General features: G+C 44.4%; 1 protein-coding gene across 1 annotated transcript in view; it reads left to right on the top strand.

The window, feature by feature from the left end:
* Adcy10 (adenylate cyclase 10) overlaps nucleotides 1-14,690 on the top strand; it is a 95,414-nt gene that overhangs the window by 30,988 nt on the left and 49,736 nt on the right. Inside the window, exons 6-9 of the mRNA XM_028864382.2 lie at nucleotides 3,257-3,462; nucleotides 5,671-5,767; nucleotides 7,926-8,014; nucleotides 13,244-13,435. Coding sequence (XP_028720215.1) covers nucleotides 3,257-3,462; nucleotides 5,671-5,767; nucleotides 7,926-8,014; nucleotides 13,244-13,435 — 584 coding nt within the window. The remainder of the gene's footprint in view (nucleotides 1-3,256; nucleotides 3,463-5,670; nucleotides 5,768-7,925; nucleotides 8,015-13,243; nucleotides 13,436-14,690) is intronic.

Here is a 14,690-nt window from a genome sequence, read left to right as displayed (position 1 = left end):
GTCAGTTTGATGCCACCCTAGGCTATATAGGGAACCTTTGTCTCAAGACATGAATACTTTTGGGCTTGGAAAGATAACTCAATTAGTAGAGTGTTTACCTAGCCTGCAAGATGCCCTGGGTCCACAAACCACATAAACTAGGTATACTGGCAATGCTTATATTCTTAGCACTCAGAAAGTGGAGGCAGGAGGATGAGAAGTGTAAGATAACCAGGGGTGTAGTTCAGTTGCAAGAGTACAATGTACAATATCCTGAGTTCTGTTCTTGGTGTATCACAAACCAAGTGTGATGGTGCATGCCTTTAATCCTAGCATTTGGGTGGTAGAAGCAGGAGGACAAGAAGTTCAACGTTATCCTTGACTATTTAACAAGTTCAAGACCATCCTGGACTACATGAGATCTTGTATCAGTGAGGAGATTGTCCTCAGCTGTGTATACAGTTTACAGACAATGTGAGCCACATAAGGTTTGCATGAATAAAGGAACTGATATCACTGTCATATCTTGCTGCTTGTCAAGCTTGTCCAGCATTAAGTTAGAGTAGTTTGTCATTACATAAATTCAGCAATGCTGGAGAAGTGGTTCATCGGTTAAGGGCATTGGAGACTCTTGCAGAGGACCCAGGTCCAGTTCCCAAACCCACATAGCACCTCACAGCCATGTATAACTCCATTTCCAGGGAATCTAATTCCCCCTTCTGACCTCCACCAGCACCATGTATGCACACAGTATACTTACACACATGTAGGCAAAACACTTGAATAAAATAATCTATTTGTAAAAAAGGAATGCTAAACAAGGAAAGCTTAACAAGTTACATCTGCAGCAGAGCTCAGTGTTTATACTGGGCTTGTTGAGGACATTCTTCTAATACAACCACATGCAGTTTCATATTTCACAAAGACTTTACATGCATTATGTGATTTTCATTTAATCATGGTGCCAGGATTTAGGGAACATGGTATCCATGAGGTCTGAGATTCTGAGATGTGTGGATGATGAGTAACAGCTAGAGCTGTGGATGGTGCCATTGGTAACGAAAACTTAAGAGTCTTAGAAATCTTGAATGTTGGGACCAGCGAGATGGCTGGGTGGGCAGCAGGACTCTTGCTGGTGCATGGAAGGGGGAGAATAAACTCTGCAAAGTTGTCCTCTGACCTCTCTGCACATGGCAAGATCTCTCTCTCTCCCTCTCTCCACACACACACACACACACACTAAATTTAAAAAGAAATAATATCAGAACTAATAGGATCATCACCATAACAGGTTATCCAATTGATTATTTCTCTTTAATTAGCTGTTGTCTTAGATGACTTATCTTTTTATGCTTATTTTAAAATTTCCCAAATATATCCTTTAAAAGTTCAGCCATTACAATACTGAATGTGTTTTTTTGTAACAGGGTCCCAGACCTTAGAAAGCCCTGAGACCTTAGCACAACTGACTCCATGCTGGAAGTGCCATGCAGGCTGTAAAACTCAGCACACAGACAGCACCACCTGCCAAAACTAAAGCAAAGGCCTAATCTATCAATATCCACAGAGTTCTGGAAAAGTCTCTGAATGTACTAACCTTGCTTTTTGGCTTCTGTAGTTCTGCTTCTGGCTAACTGTTCTTATTAACTGAAGTATGTCAATCCAGAACATGGTTTTTGTGCCTAAAAGCTTACCCTGAGAAAGGCTCGGGGCTACACTGGGCTCTGGAGCACACAGTGCTGGCCAGCTAATAAAACTTTCTACTGACTTAAACCCATGTCCGAGCAGTCTTCTCCAGTGAATACCCCAGGACATTTTTTTCCAAGTTCACTCAGAGGCTAATGTGGTATACTAGAAGGTGGTAGAATACACTAGCGTGGTATAATAGAATGGAAACAACCCAGATGGGGCATGGTGGCACATGTCTGTCATCCCAGCACTTGGGGGGGGCGGCAAAAGAAGAAGGATAAGGAGTTCCAGGTCAGTCTCTGCTACATATTAAAGTGGAGGCTAGCCTGGGCTACATGAAATCCTGTCTCAAAAAGAATGATAGCAACCCAGACCCTTGCGCGTTGTGAGGGGCTCCCAGAGAGGTACGCTTTGCCATCTTTCGTCTTTTCCTCTAGTAAGCCAGGCTAGTCAGAAGCGTGTGTCAGATGGAAAAACAAAACGCCTACAGATTGCACCAGGGGAATCAGCATCAGCAAGTCAGCACAGCCTGCTGGGTGTGGAGTGTGCTCCTATAATCTCAGCACTTGGGAGGGTGAGGCTGGAGGATTGCTGGAAGTTCGAGGCCCAGCCGAAGCTACAGTCGAAAACAGAATCACCACAAAGAGCAAAGATGGAAAACAAATTTGATTATATTAATTACAGTAATTTAAGAGCACTCTGGCATATATAGTGTATATGTATGTGTGTGCGTGTATACATATACATATTTTTATATATTCATATGCATGCCATCCTTTACAGCATCTAGGTTCTATTCTATATCTATTCAGTTACAAAAACCTTCATTTCTCAACTTGAAAACAATTAGAGGAGGCCAGGTACGGGAGTGCATGCCTTTAATCCCAGCACTCAGAAGGCACATGGATCTCAGTGAGTTCGAGGACAACCTGGTCTCCATAGTGAGATCCTATCTCAAAAAGAGAGAAAACAATTAGCGAAGCCACTTTTGGGGCGGGCCATCTGGCTTTCAAATACCTATTTCTTTTTCTTCAGCCTTTAGTTATGGCCTGAAATGAGACAGAACGAGGGTTTGTTTTCAGTTGAGGCCTCAATTATCAACATCGTTTTCTGTTGCCTTAAGTGTAAACTGAAGAAAAGGTTAAATAACTTTGGGGAGTGATAGAACCCCTTAAGAAGAGTGTCATCAAGCCGGGCCTGGTGGTGCAGGCCTTTAATTCCAGTACTTGAGAGGCAGAGGCAGGTAAATCTGAGTTCAAGGCCAGCTGGTCTACAAAATGAGTTCCAGGATAGCCATGGCTACACAGAGAAACCCTGTCTCGAAACCCAAATTCCCGCTTTAAAAAAAAAAAAAAAAGTGCCACCAAAAGGTGAAAATTAGTTGTTATGTTTTCTAGCTTTTATAGAAGAGACATTTGGAACAATTGGGACCTGGAAGAGGCATTCTCTGATTTCTATGTAAAATTTTAAAAAATGAGATTTTTGCTTAGAGGTTGTGTAGTTCACAGCAAGATTCTGATTTTTCCAAGATCAGTGCTTCTGGGAAATAACCCAGAACTTGTGCAAACCCACTGCTTGCCTTCTCCAGGACTGGCTGCGGGCCACATCACCATGTTGGTCTTTGGGGATGACACTCGCAACTACTTTCTGGTGACTGGCCAGGCGGTAGATGATGTGCGCCTTGCGCAGAACATGGCCCAGATGAACGACGTCATTCTGTCGCCAAACTGCTGGCAGCTCTGTGACCGGAACATGATTGAAATTGAGAGGATTCCGGATCAGAGGGCAGTTAAGGTGAGAGTGTGGCTGCTGCCTGTGTGCGCCAGCAGGCTGGCTCCACCCAGTCTGGGTGAGCCTAAGGACATGCCCCGTGGGAGGAGCCAAGGCTACTGAACTCAAGAAGGAAATGGCCCCACCTCTAGAGTAAATGAAGCCATGGAGTGCCCCAGGGGCAGCCGGGAGTTGTAAGGTCTGATCCTCATTTGTCTGTGTTCATTGAGACAGGGTCTCATGTAGCCCAGGCTAACCTCCAAGTCATTACATAGCTAAATGTGGCCTTTAAACGGTTGATCCTCCCGTCTCTACCTCCTGGCTGCTGGGATTGCAATGTGGACCCCGGGAAGGCTAGTGCTTATTTTCTCTACCCAATGACCTCCTAACCCTGGTAGACTGTCAGCCATTTGCCAGAGATAACCCCACCTGTTTTCGCCTGGTGCCTTTACACTTTTGGACTTCATTTCTGCATTTTGGGAGGCAGGAATACCAGAGACTCAAGGATATGCCGGTCTCAGAGTTCCCATTTTCCTGAGACCTTTTTAAGCGTTGACACTCTTTGTTTTCAAGACTTATAAGAAAAAAAAACAAAAAACAAAAACATGGGGTGAGAATCTCTCCTGGGAAACCTGCACTCCGTTTTGGGTGTGTACTGTCTTTTCTCTAAGCGCCTCTCTTTCCTAATACCCACACTTCAGTGGATAATGATCTCTAACTCTGTATCATACTGCAGAAAGAAAAGGAGAGGTAGAGGAAGGAGAGGAGAGGGAGGAGAGGAGGAGAAAGAAGGCATATGGTTTTCTCGGGTTTTAGTTGAATTAAAATGTTCAGAAAGAGACTGAGAAGAAGAAAGACCTTGGGGTGGGAAAACATAGAAGAGCAGCCCTTTGTGTGTATTTACTGACCCTTAAGGTCTTAAAAAAAAAAAGTAATTGGAAAAAAATTAAACTTTCTTCCGTTCTCTTCTTTTTGAGCTAAAAATTGAATCTAGGACTTAGGGGCTTAAGCATATGTTCAGTGTGAGCTATGCCCATAAGCCTTTAAAATGGCAACAGAAAGCCGGGCGGTGGTGGCGCACGCCTTTAATCCCAGCACTCGGAGGCAGAGCCAGGCGGATCGCTGTGAGTTCGAGGCCAGCCTGGCTACAAGTGAGCTCCAGGAAAGGGCAAAACTAGCAGAGAAACCTGTCTCGAAAAAAAAAAAAAAAAAAAAAAAAAAAAAAAAAAAAAAAAAAAAAAATGGCAACAGAACTTTTTGGGGGGGTAGTACTGAAGGACAGAACCACACACATGCCAGTCAAGCACCCTGTCTCACTGAGTTACAGGCCCAGCATTTTTTTGTATTTTCTTTTTGAGGCAGAGTCTCACTAAGTAGACCAGGTTATCCTTGAAGGTCCTTCTTAGCACCAGAAACCTTTAGATGTTTGATCTTCCTGCCTCAGCTCCCCAAGTGACTGGGGTTACAGGCCTGCACTACTGGCAGCTGCAACCTGCCTCCTTTCCAAATTACAGTTTACACCCGCTGGCCGGGACCTGAGACACATCCCATAGCCCTAGCATTGGAGAACCTAGCCTTTTGAATCTGCGACTAGCTTGAGCTAGTGAGCGAGACCTTATCTCCAACAACACCAGACAAGTAAACAGGACACGGTTGTAGCACAGTGGTGGAGTGCAAGGCCCTGGGTTCAACCCCCTGTTTGGGCCTGGTGAGGTGGCCTTACTGGGCATGGTAAGATGGCACTTGCCTTTAATCCCAGCACTCAGCAAGCAGAGATGAGCAGATCTTTGTGAGTTTCAGGCCAGTGTGGTCTATGTACTGAATTCTAGGTCACCCAGGACTACATAGTGAGATCCTGTCTCAAACAATCCCCTGTCTGAAAAATACTACCACCACTATTATTATTATTATTATTATTATTAGTAGTAGTAGTAGTAGTAATGATAATGATAACAATAACTGAGTGGGGCTTTGTAGCTCATACCTGTAATTCTAGCACCTGAGAAACCAAGACATAAGAATAACCAGAAGTTCAAGGGCCAGCTTATGGCACATCATTCCTTCTGAGCCACAGAGGTGAGACCCTGTCTCAAACAAAACAAAAACTGAACATCCTTAAATGTCACTGTGTGTTGGGTCCTAGACATTCAAAAGCATACTGTTCTGCTGAATGATATTCCCAAGGCCACACAGCCTTCAGAATAACTGGAATTTTACTGTTGTTTTATCCAGGTTAGCTTCTTAAAACCACCCCCAACTTTTAACTTTGACGAGTTTTTCAACAAGTGTATGGCCTTCATGGATTATTATCCTTCCGGCGACCACAAAAGTAAGTAGCCTCCATGCATAGACCCTTTGCCTCTGTAGTGGTCAGTAGGGACTTAAGCCAATGTCAGTGGTTCAGTGACAAGTAGATGCACTCTTAACATAGCTCTGGCCCTTGACCTTGACAAATGAGATGGACTTCCCATTCTCCAGAACAGCAATTCTGAACACCTAGTCATCTTCCTCTCCTGGGCACTGATTGCCATCTATCTTCTTCCAAACATTAACAAGATAAAATGCAAAGCATCTTTGACTCCAATTCACCCTCACACAGCTTCCAAGTTTCTATTTATGTCATATACTTATTTGTTTTTGCATGCTCTCATTTCATTTATCAATAAATAGGCATTGCACATGCCTCAGGGTGAGTGCTTACCTATTCTTCTGGCTTCTGTTTTATTTTTAATTTTTAAATTTATTTTGAGGGGAGGCAGGGTCTCATTATGTACCCTAAACTGACCTTGAACTCTTAATCCTCCCGTGCTAAACTTCTTGTGCTAAACTTGTCTCATTTCCCCGACATCCCGTTTCTTCCTTCTCCCCGGTGTCTGAGAATGTGTCAAATCTGCTAGCTCTACCATTGACTAGAGTCTGGTGATCTTTTCCTAGGCTTCGTCCTAGGTGGTTGGCCCTAGGTGGCCAGGCTTTGGATATTGTTATTTGGAAGTTTTAGTTAATTTCTTTACAGTGCTTTGGTTGAAACTCAGGGCCCTGTGTTCTACCTTATCCCTGAGCTATGCTCTCAGCCCCAGCCTTGCCTAGGTGGTTGACTTTGGATTAATTTCCCCATGCAGTTGTGTAAAGGATCAAGCCTAAGGCTTTGTGTGTGCTGAACAAGCGCTGAGCTACATGCCGTGGGTTTTGTTATTGTTTTCTGATACAGTCTCGAGTAGCCCAGTCTGGCCTCAAACTCTCTATGTATCAAAGAATGATCTTGACCTGCTGATCTTCCTGCCTCCACCTTCAATTACCAACACATATTCCAAGGCATATATATGCAAGGCACATTTATTATGTGTGACTGTATAAGTGAAGGAATCCAAGAACTGATAAACATATAACACAAATGGATATATAGAAACTTAAAAGAAGTTTGAGGACAAACAGGAGTCAAAAATGCTTTGTGTTTTGTCCTACTGGTGTTTGGAAAGGGTAAACGGGAATCAGTGGCCAGGGCAGGAAGATGGCTAGATCTTTAGATTGCTGGTCTGGAGAAAGGGAAGCGGTATGCCGCCACACCAGTATGGCTTTCTATTGTTGCTGTTGTTTAGTTCAGCTTTGCTTTGTTTTTCAGATGGGTTCTTGTTATGTGGCCCAGGTTGACCTTGAACTTTCTGGCTCAGGCCCAAGCGATCTTCCTGCCTCAGTTTCTCTTGTGCTAGGGCTAGACGCAAAAGTGCCACACTTGACTTGGATTAATCATTCCATGGATGTTACATTCTCTGTTTTCCTGGGACTCTGCAGTATCTGTTTTAGTCTTGCTTCTGTCCCGCAAACCAGCCATCTTCAGCGTCTCTTGCCAGTTGCCTCCCCTTCCTTAAATGTGGAGGAAGTCAGAGTGCTGTCCTTGGTGTCCAGTCTGTCTATTCTGTTCTTCCCAAACCATTCGTGTTCAAGCTTCCATGTGACTACCATGAGGCACCTAGTAAACCTGCAGTGCAAAATTCAAGGTCAAATCCACAAGTAAGAATCATCCCAAGTTAGGAAGCATTTTAGTTCCATCCTGGTACTGAGTCACTGAATTTAGAGAAGTCCACAATCTATAAGAACCCTTCTGTGGAGTGGATTTCCCTTGACCCCCCCTTTTGTGTGTGTGTGTGTGTGTGTGTGTGTGTGTGTGTGTGTGTGTGTGTGTGTAATGGGGGAGATGTTTCAAGACAGGGTTTCTCTGTGTAGACCTGGCTGTCCTGGCCTGGAACTCACTCTGTAGACCAGACTGGCCTCAAACTCACAGAGATCCTCCTGCCTCTGCCTCCCTAGTGCTGGGATTAAAGGTGTGCACCACCGCTGCCTGGCTTGCCTTGGCCCTTTTTGATCGGCGATGTCCCGGGGTCTCCTGATGCCCAAGGGTCTCCTGTAAGCAACACTGCCCCAGGGAGTGGGAACAGGAAGACTCCTATCTCTAGCACTGCTGAGCCCTCCCTTTCCTTCCACCCTCTTAGACTTCCTAAGGCTCGCCTGCATGCTGGAGTCTGATCCTGATCTCGAGTTGTCCCTACAAAAGTATGTGATGGAAATCATTTTGAAGCAGGTATTTTCATAATTCAGTGTGTTCAAATGAGGTGTCAGGAATCTCAACAGCAAGAAAGACAAAATAGTAAACAAAACACAGAATCTGGTTAAAAAAAAAAATGTTCCTAAATAAAAAAAATATTTTTGTGGGCTCAACACATAGGTCCTACCTCAAAGAGAAGTGACAATGGCCCTGGGACACAGATTTGTTTAGGTGGAAGCCCTTCTGGCACCATACACCCAAGGAATCTGGGATCATTAGGTGGAAGCCCCACCTCTCTCTCTCCCCAGGCCCCGCCCCTAGGATTGGTGGCCAAGAGTCAGACCCTGCCTATGGCTGCTGAAGACCATGCCTACAGGCTACTTTACGACCTGGCTGCCATACCTGCCATGGCCTCTCTCCCCTGTCTTCACAAGAGCCACCAGGGAGGTGCTTTGCTCTGCTCAGATTAAATCTGGATTTATTAATTCAGCTTGATTAGCTTATTACATCGGCAGCAGAGGATACCCAATAACTGGGGATCCAAAACTTACCAAGATTCAGGTTGTCCCAAATAATATGTTCCAACACAGAAAGTCTTTCGTGGGCATAACACAAGACAGTCAGTCATAAATCAGGAAACTTCTCAAGTTTATTGGTGGGAATATCAGGTAGGTGGATGATAGCAAAATGCCATAGGTCTCATGTTTTCTGATATTGTTCTTAGTTTTGGAGTTGCCTAGGAGGTTCAGGATCTGTTAAATTAATACATTCCAAAGGGTTTCACTTGATAATTGAAAAGATGCTAGGCCAGACTCAAGAGATAGGCAGTGGATGGCTATTAAGGGGTCTAAAGACAGCACAAGATCTGGATCTGTAGCAATCCAACTCTACAACCATGAAGTTCTAGACAACTCGTTAATCACCCTTGCAGAATCTTTAACTGGCTTTTCTTTTCTGGGAATTTCATTTCACATTCTTCGTGTATAGGTGACTTCAAAATGTATTATCCAAATCAGGGTATTATTAAAAATTGGGGGGGGGGGTTCAGTGGTAGAGCATTTGCCTAGCATGTGGAAGGCTCTGGTCCATCTCTAACATTGTAAAATCACAAAGAGTGAGAAAGGAAAGGAAGGGAGGAGAGAGAGGAGAAAGGGGAAGAGGAGAGAAAGGTATGGAGGATGAGAAGGGTCGCAGATAAAGGAGGCATTATCTAAGTTCACTGTGGCAGCAAGAAGAAATTTGGGTTACCAGTGGTCAGGGGCTGGCCATGCGTCTCCAGGTTCTTGACATCATTCTCAAACTGTGGACATAAGCACACACAGATTTGCAATGCAGCAGGGAATTTTTTTTTTTTCAGAATAAAGTGAAAGTGTAGATCAAAACAATGCTGCATGAGAACAGCAGGCCACATAAGTAAAAGAGTACTCAAGGGCTCTGGCCATTGCTTGGGGCTTCCTTCAATGGGGTCCAAAAGGAGGAGTGTGATTGCTAAGGGATGTAATATGGATAGTTTTCTATTTTGATTGACAGGTTGCTATATCACCGTTACTACACAAGTCTCTTCTCATAACGCCTCTGATTTTAATTGTATGTATGCCCATCTGTGCATAGGCATAAGATGGTAAATAGTGGATTCTCCCTAAAGGTTCACTTAGAGGACACAGTTTGCCTTATTGTGCATGCATTTCAAACCAGTGTTGGCCAGATCCAGTCTGGGCTGAGCAGCACCCCTACCCCGACCTCTGACATCACTGGAGTACAATTGATTAGGATATGTCTGAGCTGATAGTTTTTAAGGGGAGAAAAAGCTTATTCCATTGTTTGGGGTAGAGTTGGATGTGTATCTTAATTACTGTGGTGGTTTGAAAGAAAATGACCACCAAAGAATGTGGAGTTATTAGGAGGTGTGACCTTGTTGGAGTAGGTGTGGTCTTGTCGGAAAAAGTGTGTCATTGTGGAAGCTTTGAGATCTCATATATGCTCAAGCCACACCCAAAGAAATAGACCACTTCCTGTTGCCTGTGCAAGATATAGAACTCTCAGCTACTTCTCCAGTACCATGTCTGCCAGCACGCCACCATGCTCCCAGCCTCCATGCTCCCTGCCATGATGATAATGGACTAAACTTCTGAAATGGTAAAGCTGCCACTTCATTTAAATGCTTACCTTCATAAGTGTCGCTGTGGTCATGGTGTCTCTTCACAGCAATAGAAACTCTAAGACAATGATTTTTCTATTGCTGTGATAAAACACTGTGACCAAAGCAGTTTATAGAAGAAAGAGTTAGTTTGGGTTTACAGTTTCAGTGGGTTAGATCTATGATGGCAGAGAGAAGGTAGGAGGCAGTAGTTGAGAGTTCACATCTTGCGAATTACAAGCAGAAGGCAGAAAGCACACTGGGATTGGCATGGATTTTTGAATCCTCAAAACCCACTCCCAGTGGCACACCTCCTCCAACAAGGCCACACCTCCTAATCCTTCTCAAACAGTTTCACCAACTGGGAACCAAGTATCCAAATATATAAGCCTATAGGAGTCATTCTAATTCAAAACACTATAGTATTCATGTACCTCAATGCACATGGGGTCTTGGTTGCTAGGTGCATTATTTGGAGTGTATGTGTAGGTAAGGGTCTCTGGCTGCCAAATGCATTATTAGAAGTTTGTATAGCCCAAACCAAGTGGAGTCCTGGGTTAATAAGCTATCCCCTATGCTTGTCTGCCTTACTTGGACTGTGTTGCCTTATATAAAACTGAGCAAACCAGAGCTGTTGGAAACATAAGTTGCTTGTGCCTGTAATCCTGGAATTGGGAGGCTGAGGCAAGAAAATCACAGTGAGTTCTAGGCAAGCCTGAGCTTCAGAGTGAGACCATGTTTAAAAAAAAAAAAAAAAAAAAAAAAAAAGCTTGGGTCATGGTGGTGCACACCTATAATCCCACACTTGGCAAGTGAAGGCAGGGAGCATCAAAAGTCATCTTTGAGTACATATCAAGCTCAGGCCAGCCTGGTCTACAAATCTCCAAACTAACCAACCAATCAAACAAAAACATTTATTCTGGGCCTAGCAATAAACACCAACATCCCATCCTCTCAGAAGGCTAAGCCAAATTCTTAGGTATAGCCTAAGTATTTGGAGATCCTTCCCCCAAAATAAAAAGAGTCTGGAGAAAAGGGTGAATAGTTAAGAGTACTTACTGCTCTTGCAGAGGAACCCAAATTCAGTTCCCAGCACCCACATCAGGCAGCTCACAACCTCCTGTAACTCCAGCTCCAGGGAATTTAACAACCTCTCCTGGCATGTGAGAGAGGGTACCTTCACATGCACATTCAGTCAGGTGTGGTGGTGCATGCCTTTAATCCAGCATTTGGGAGGGACAGACAGATGGATTGTGATGCCTGGTCTACACAGTCAATTCCAGATGGATTGTCATGCCTGGTCTACACGGCCAATTCCAGGGTTATATAATAAGATCCGCTTTAAAAAAAAAAATTATGTTGAATGGTAGAACATTTACTTAGTGTGCTAAAGTCTCTATTTTCAATGCCCAGTCTAACAAACAGAATCTATAGTTACTCTTCTTATTTTTGAGGCAGGCTATCACTAAGTTGCCCAGAGTGGCTTTGAACTTAGTCTTCAGTCGAGGAAGGCATTTTATTGACTTGTGATCTTTTTGAGTTGCTGGAATTACGGTCCTGTTTTTAATAGTCCTTTAAAAGAGCAGCTGCTCTCAATTACAAGCGCAGGGGATTGTGCCTAAATGGACCTCACTGGTGGCGACTACCAGTGCCTGTGATAGTCTGAGAGAAAGTCCTTCCTACAACCTCTGCTGCCTCAACAGATAGAACCCATTAGCTCCTGCCGAGGTCATCACCCACAGGAAGAGAGTATAAGATGGACTTGTGAATTTGTGAGGAACTGTAGGTAGAAATAATGAATACTGCCAAAGAGGTATGTCTGGGGATGGGGAGCCGAAAGAAGGTGAAAGACAAATCCTAGAGGACTCTGCCAAAGCCTATCCTAGCACTTAAAGACATAGCTCCTCAGAGATGCTGCAGTCCTGTAAGAACATGTGAAACAATTTTTACAAACGAAAAATTATTTGTCGGTGTATTTGAAAAAAATCATTACACTGGTTTGTTAGACGTCACATTGTCTTTTATGGAAGGAATACAATGAAATGAACCCAGTCCTGAGGCTAGCCTAGGCAGTTAGAAAACATGGCAGCTTCATTCCCTGTAGCAATTTCTGCCACTCTGAGATGGCCTTTCACATCGTCAGTGGAGCCTGATACCTTTGTGTTATTTGGACAGGAAGTACAATGACTCTCTCCCCAACCCCGCCATTGATTTGCAAAGCACTTCGTGTAACAAAATTCAAGGTGGATGACTGGCAGGCATGATTTTGGGAATACTTTCTTCTCCATGTGCCTCTTACAGGGTGGGAGTGTAGAGAAGAGGGAACCTAAATAAAACAATAAAACAAAATATGCCACCACGAAAAGGCATGTATTACAACAAATGTTGGAATCCAGAGCTGTTTTTTTTCCCCCCGAGACAGGGTTTCTCTGTGTAGTTTTGGTGCCTGTCCTGGAACTCACTCAGTAGCCCAGGCTGGCATCAAACTCACAGAGATCCGCCTGCCTCTGCCTCCCAGGTGCTGGGATTAAAGGCGTGTACCACCGCCAGGCATCACAGCTGGGTTTTAATTTGCTACTTTCTATCTACATAACCTTGGGAAAATTGGATTACTTCTCCATGCATCTGCTATCCAGTCTGTAAAATGGGAACACTAATGCTGGGTTTTGCAGTTTTATCTGAAAATAGTGGGGTAGAATCTAAAAACATTCCAGAAGGAACCAGGATAAGAAAGTACAAGGTTAAGTGACCTGGAATAATATTCTTCTGCCTAACTGGAAAAGTAAGAGAGCAAAAGGTGATAATTCTTACTGTGACGTCGCATGTTGGCATGAGGTGTTTGATTGTTAGGTACTGAAGCAGTAGCTGGCCAAATTAGCAACTGTGCAAATCTTCATTGATGTGTGGTGTTTGTGCATGTGTGTTTACTGGGGATCAATGGAAGAGATTTGGATAATGGGTTCCCATGGGCTGGCTCTGGATTGTGCCTCACAGTGTGACGGCTTCAGCTGCCTCAGTGTCTCAAAAGGCTTCCTTCCCAGTAGTGACTTAGGGTGTGGCCTAGGGTGGTGTTGAAAGGCTCCCCTGGCCAGGACACACACTGCAGAAAGCTGCCCTCTGCCTTGCAGATTGACGACAAGCAGCTTCGGGGCTATTTATCTGAGCTCCGCCCCGTGACAATAGTGTTTGTGAACTTGATGTTTAAAGAGCAAGACAAAGCAGAAGTCATAGGCTCGGCCATCCAAGCTGCCTGTGTGCATATCACTTCTGTCTTGAAGGTCTTCCGAGGCCAGATTAATAAGGTCTTCATGTTTGATAAGGTAAGTATGAACTACATACAGAATGTGAAACCTAGCAGTAGTGTGAAGTCAGCATGTAAGGCCAAGGACATTGGCCAGGTGGAGAGAACAGACGGCAGGACATTTAATCTAGGATGCCAGACTTCCTAACAGTGTGTACATGGCCAGCATGCCAGGCGTTCTTCTCAACATTTTACCTACATTAACTAATTTAAGCCTGTGATTACTCTGTTTTATTACTTTATTTAAGACTGGGTCTCACCACGCAACTCTGACCCTTCTGGAACTCACTATGTAGACCAGACTGGCCTTGAACCCAGAGATCTGCCTGCCTCTGCCTCCTGCGTTCCAGGACTAAAAGTGTATGCCATGATGCCTGGCTACACTTTAAAAAAAAATTGAATCATATTTTATTTTATGAGCATGTGTGTATGAGCATATGTGTGCCAAGGTCTGCATGTGGAGTTCAGAGAACAATTTCCAGGAGTTACTTTTCTTCTACCATGTTGGTCTGCCTTTGCTCGCTGAGCCGTCTTTTTAAAACATTTTAAAGTTAATTTTTATTTTATGTATATGAGTATTTTTCCTGCATGGGTCTCTGTACATCACGTGCTCGCACGGTGCCCAGAGAAGTTAGAAGAGAGAGCATCACAGCCACTGGAACTGGAGTCATAGATGATGAAGAAGAGCTACTATGTGGGTGCTGAGAACTGAACCCAGGTCCTCTGTAAGGGCTAAGTCACCTCTCCAGACAAGCATGCGCGCACACGCGCGCACACACACACACACACACACACACACACACACACACACAACCCTATGGGCTTTTTAAAAGACAGAACCTCACTGTGTTCTAGGCTGTCCTGGAACTCACTGTGTAGGCCAGGCTTTTCTGGAACTCACAGAGACCTGTCTGCCTCTGCCTCCCAGTGCTAAGACTAAAGATGGGCATGTCCTAAGTCATCTTGACGGGTTCTGTCCCCGAGCTGGTGCCTTTTCCTCCACTCTGCTGTGCCTCTTGGGCTCAATGTCCTGCTTCAAAGTCCAAGGCCTGGTCCACAGGAAAGAGAACCACGAGTGCACACGAATTAGCTGAATTAGCTCAGCAGGAACGACGATCTCTGGAGCAAAAGCAAGTCCTTCACAAAGGCAGGCGCTACACTTAGATGGCACCCTAGAAGTTACCCGGTTTACCAAGCGTAGGACAGATGTGGTAGAAACCAGGATGAACCCGATTCAGACAGGGAAGATTGCTGCGACACTTCCTGGTTATGGC

Source organism: Peromyscus leucopus, chromosome 15 (assembly GCF_004664715.2).
Source record: "Peromyscus leucopus breed LL Stock chromosome 15, UCI_PerLeu_2.1, whole genome shotgun sequence".
NCBI lineage: Eukaryota > Metazoa > Chordata > Mammalia > Rodentia > Cricetidae > Peromyscus > Peromyscus leucopus.
Note: the sequence above shows the minus strand (reverse complement) of the source record. Positions and strands in the feature narration are given on the sequence as shown.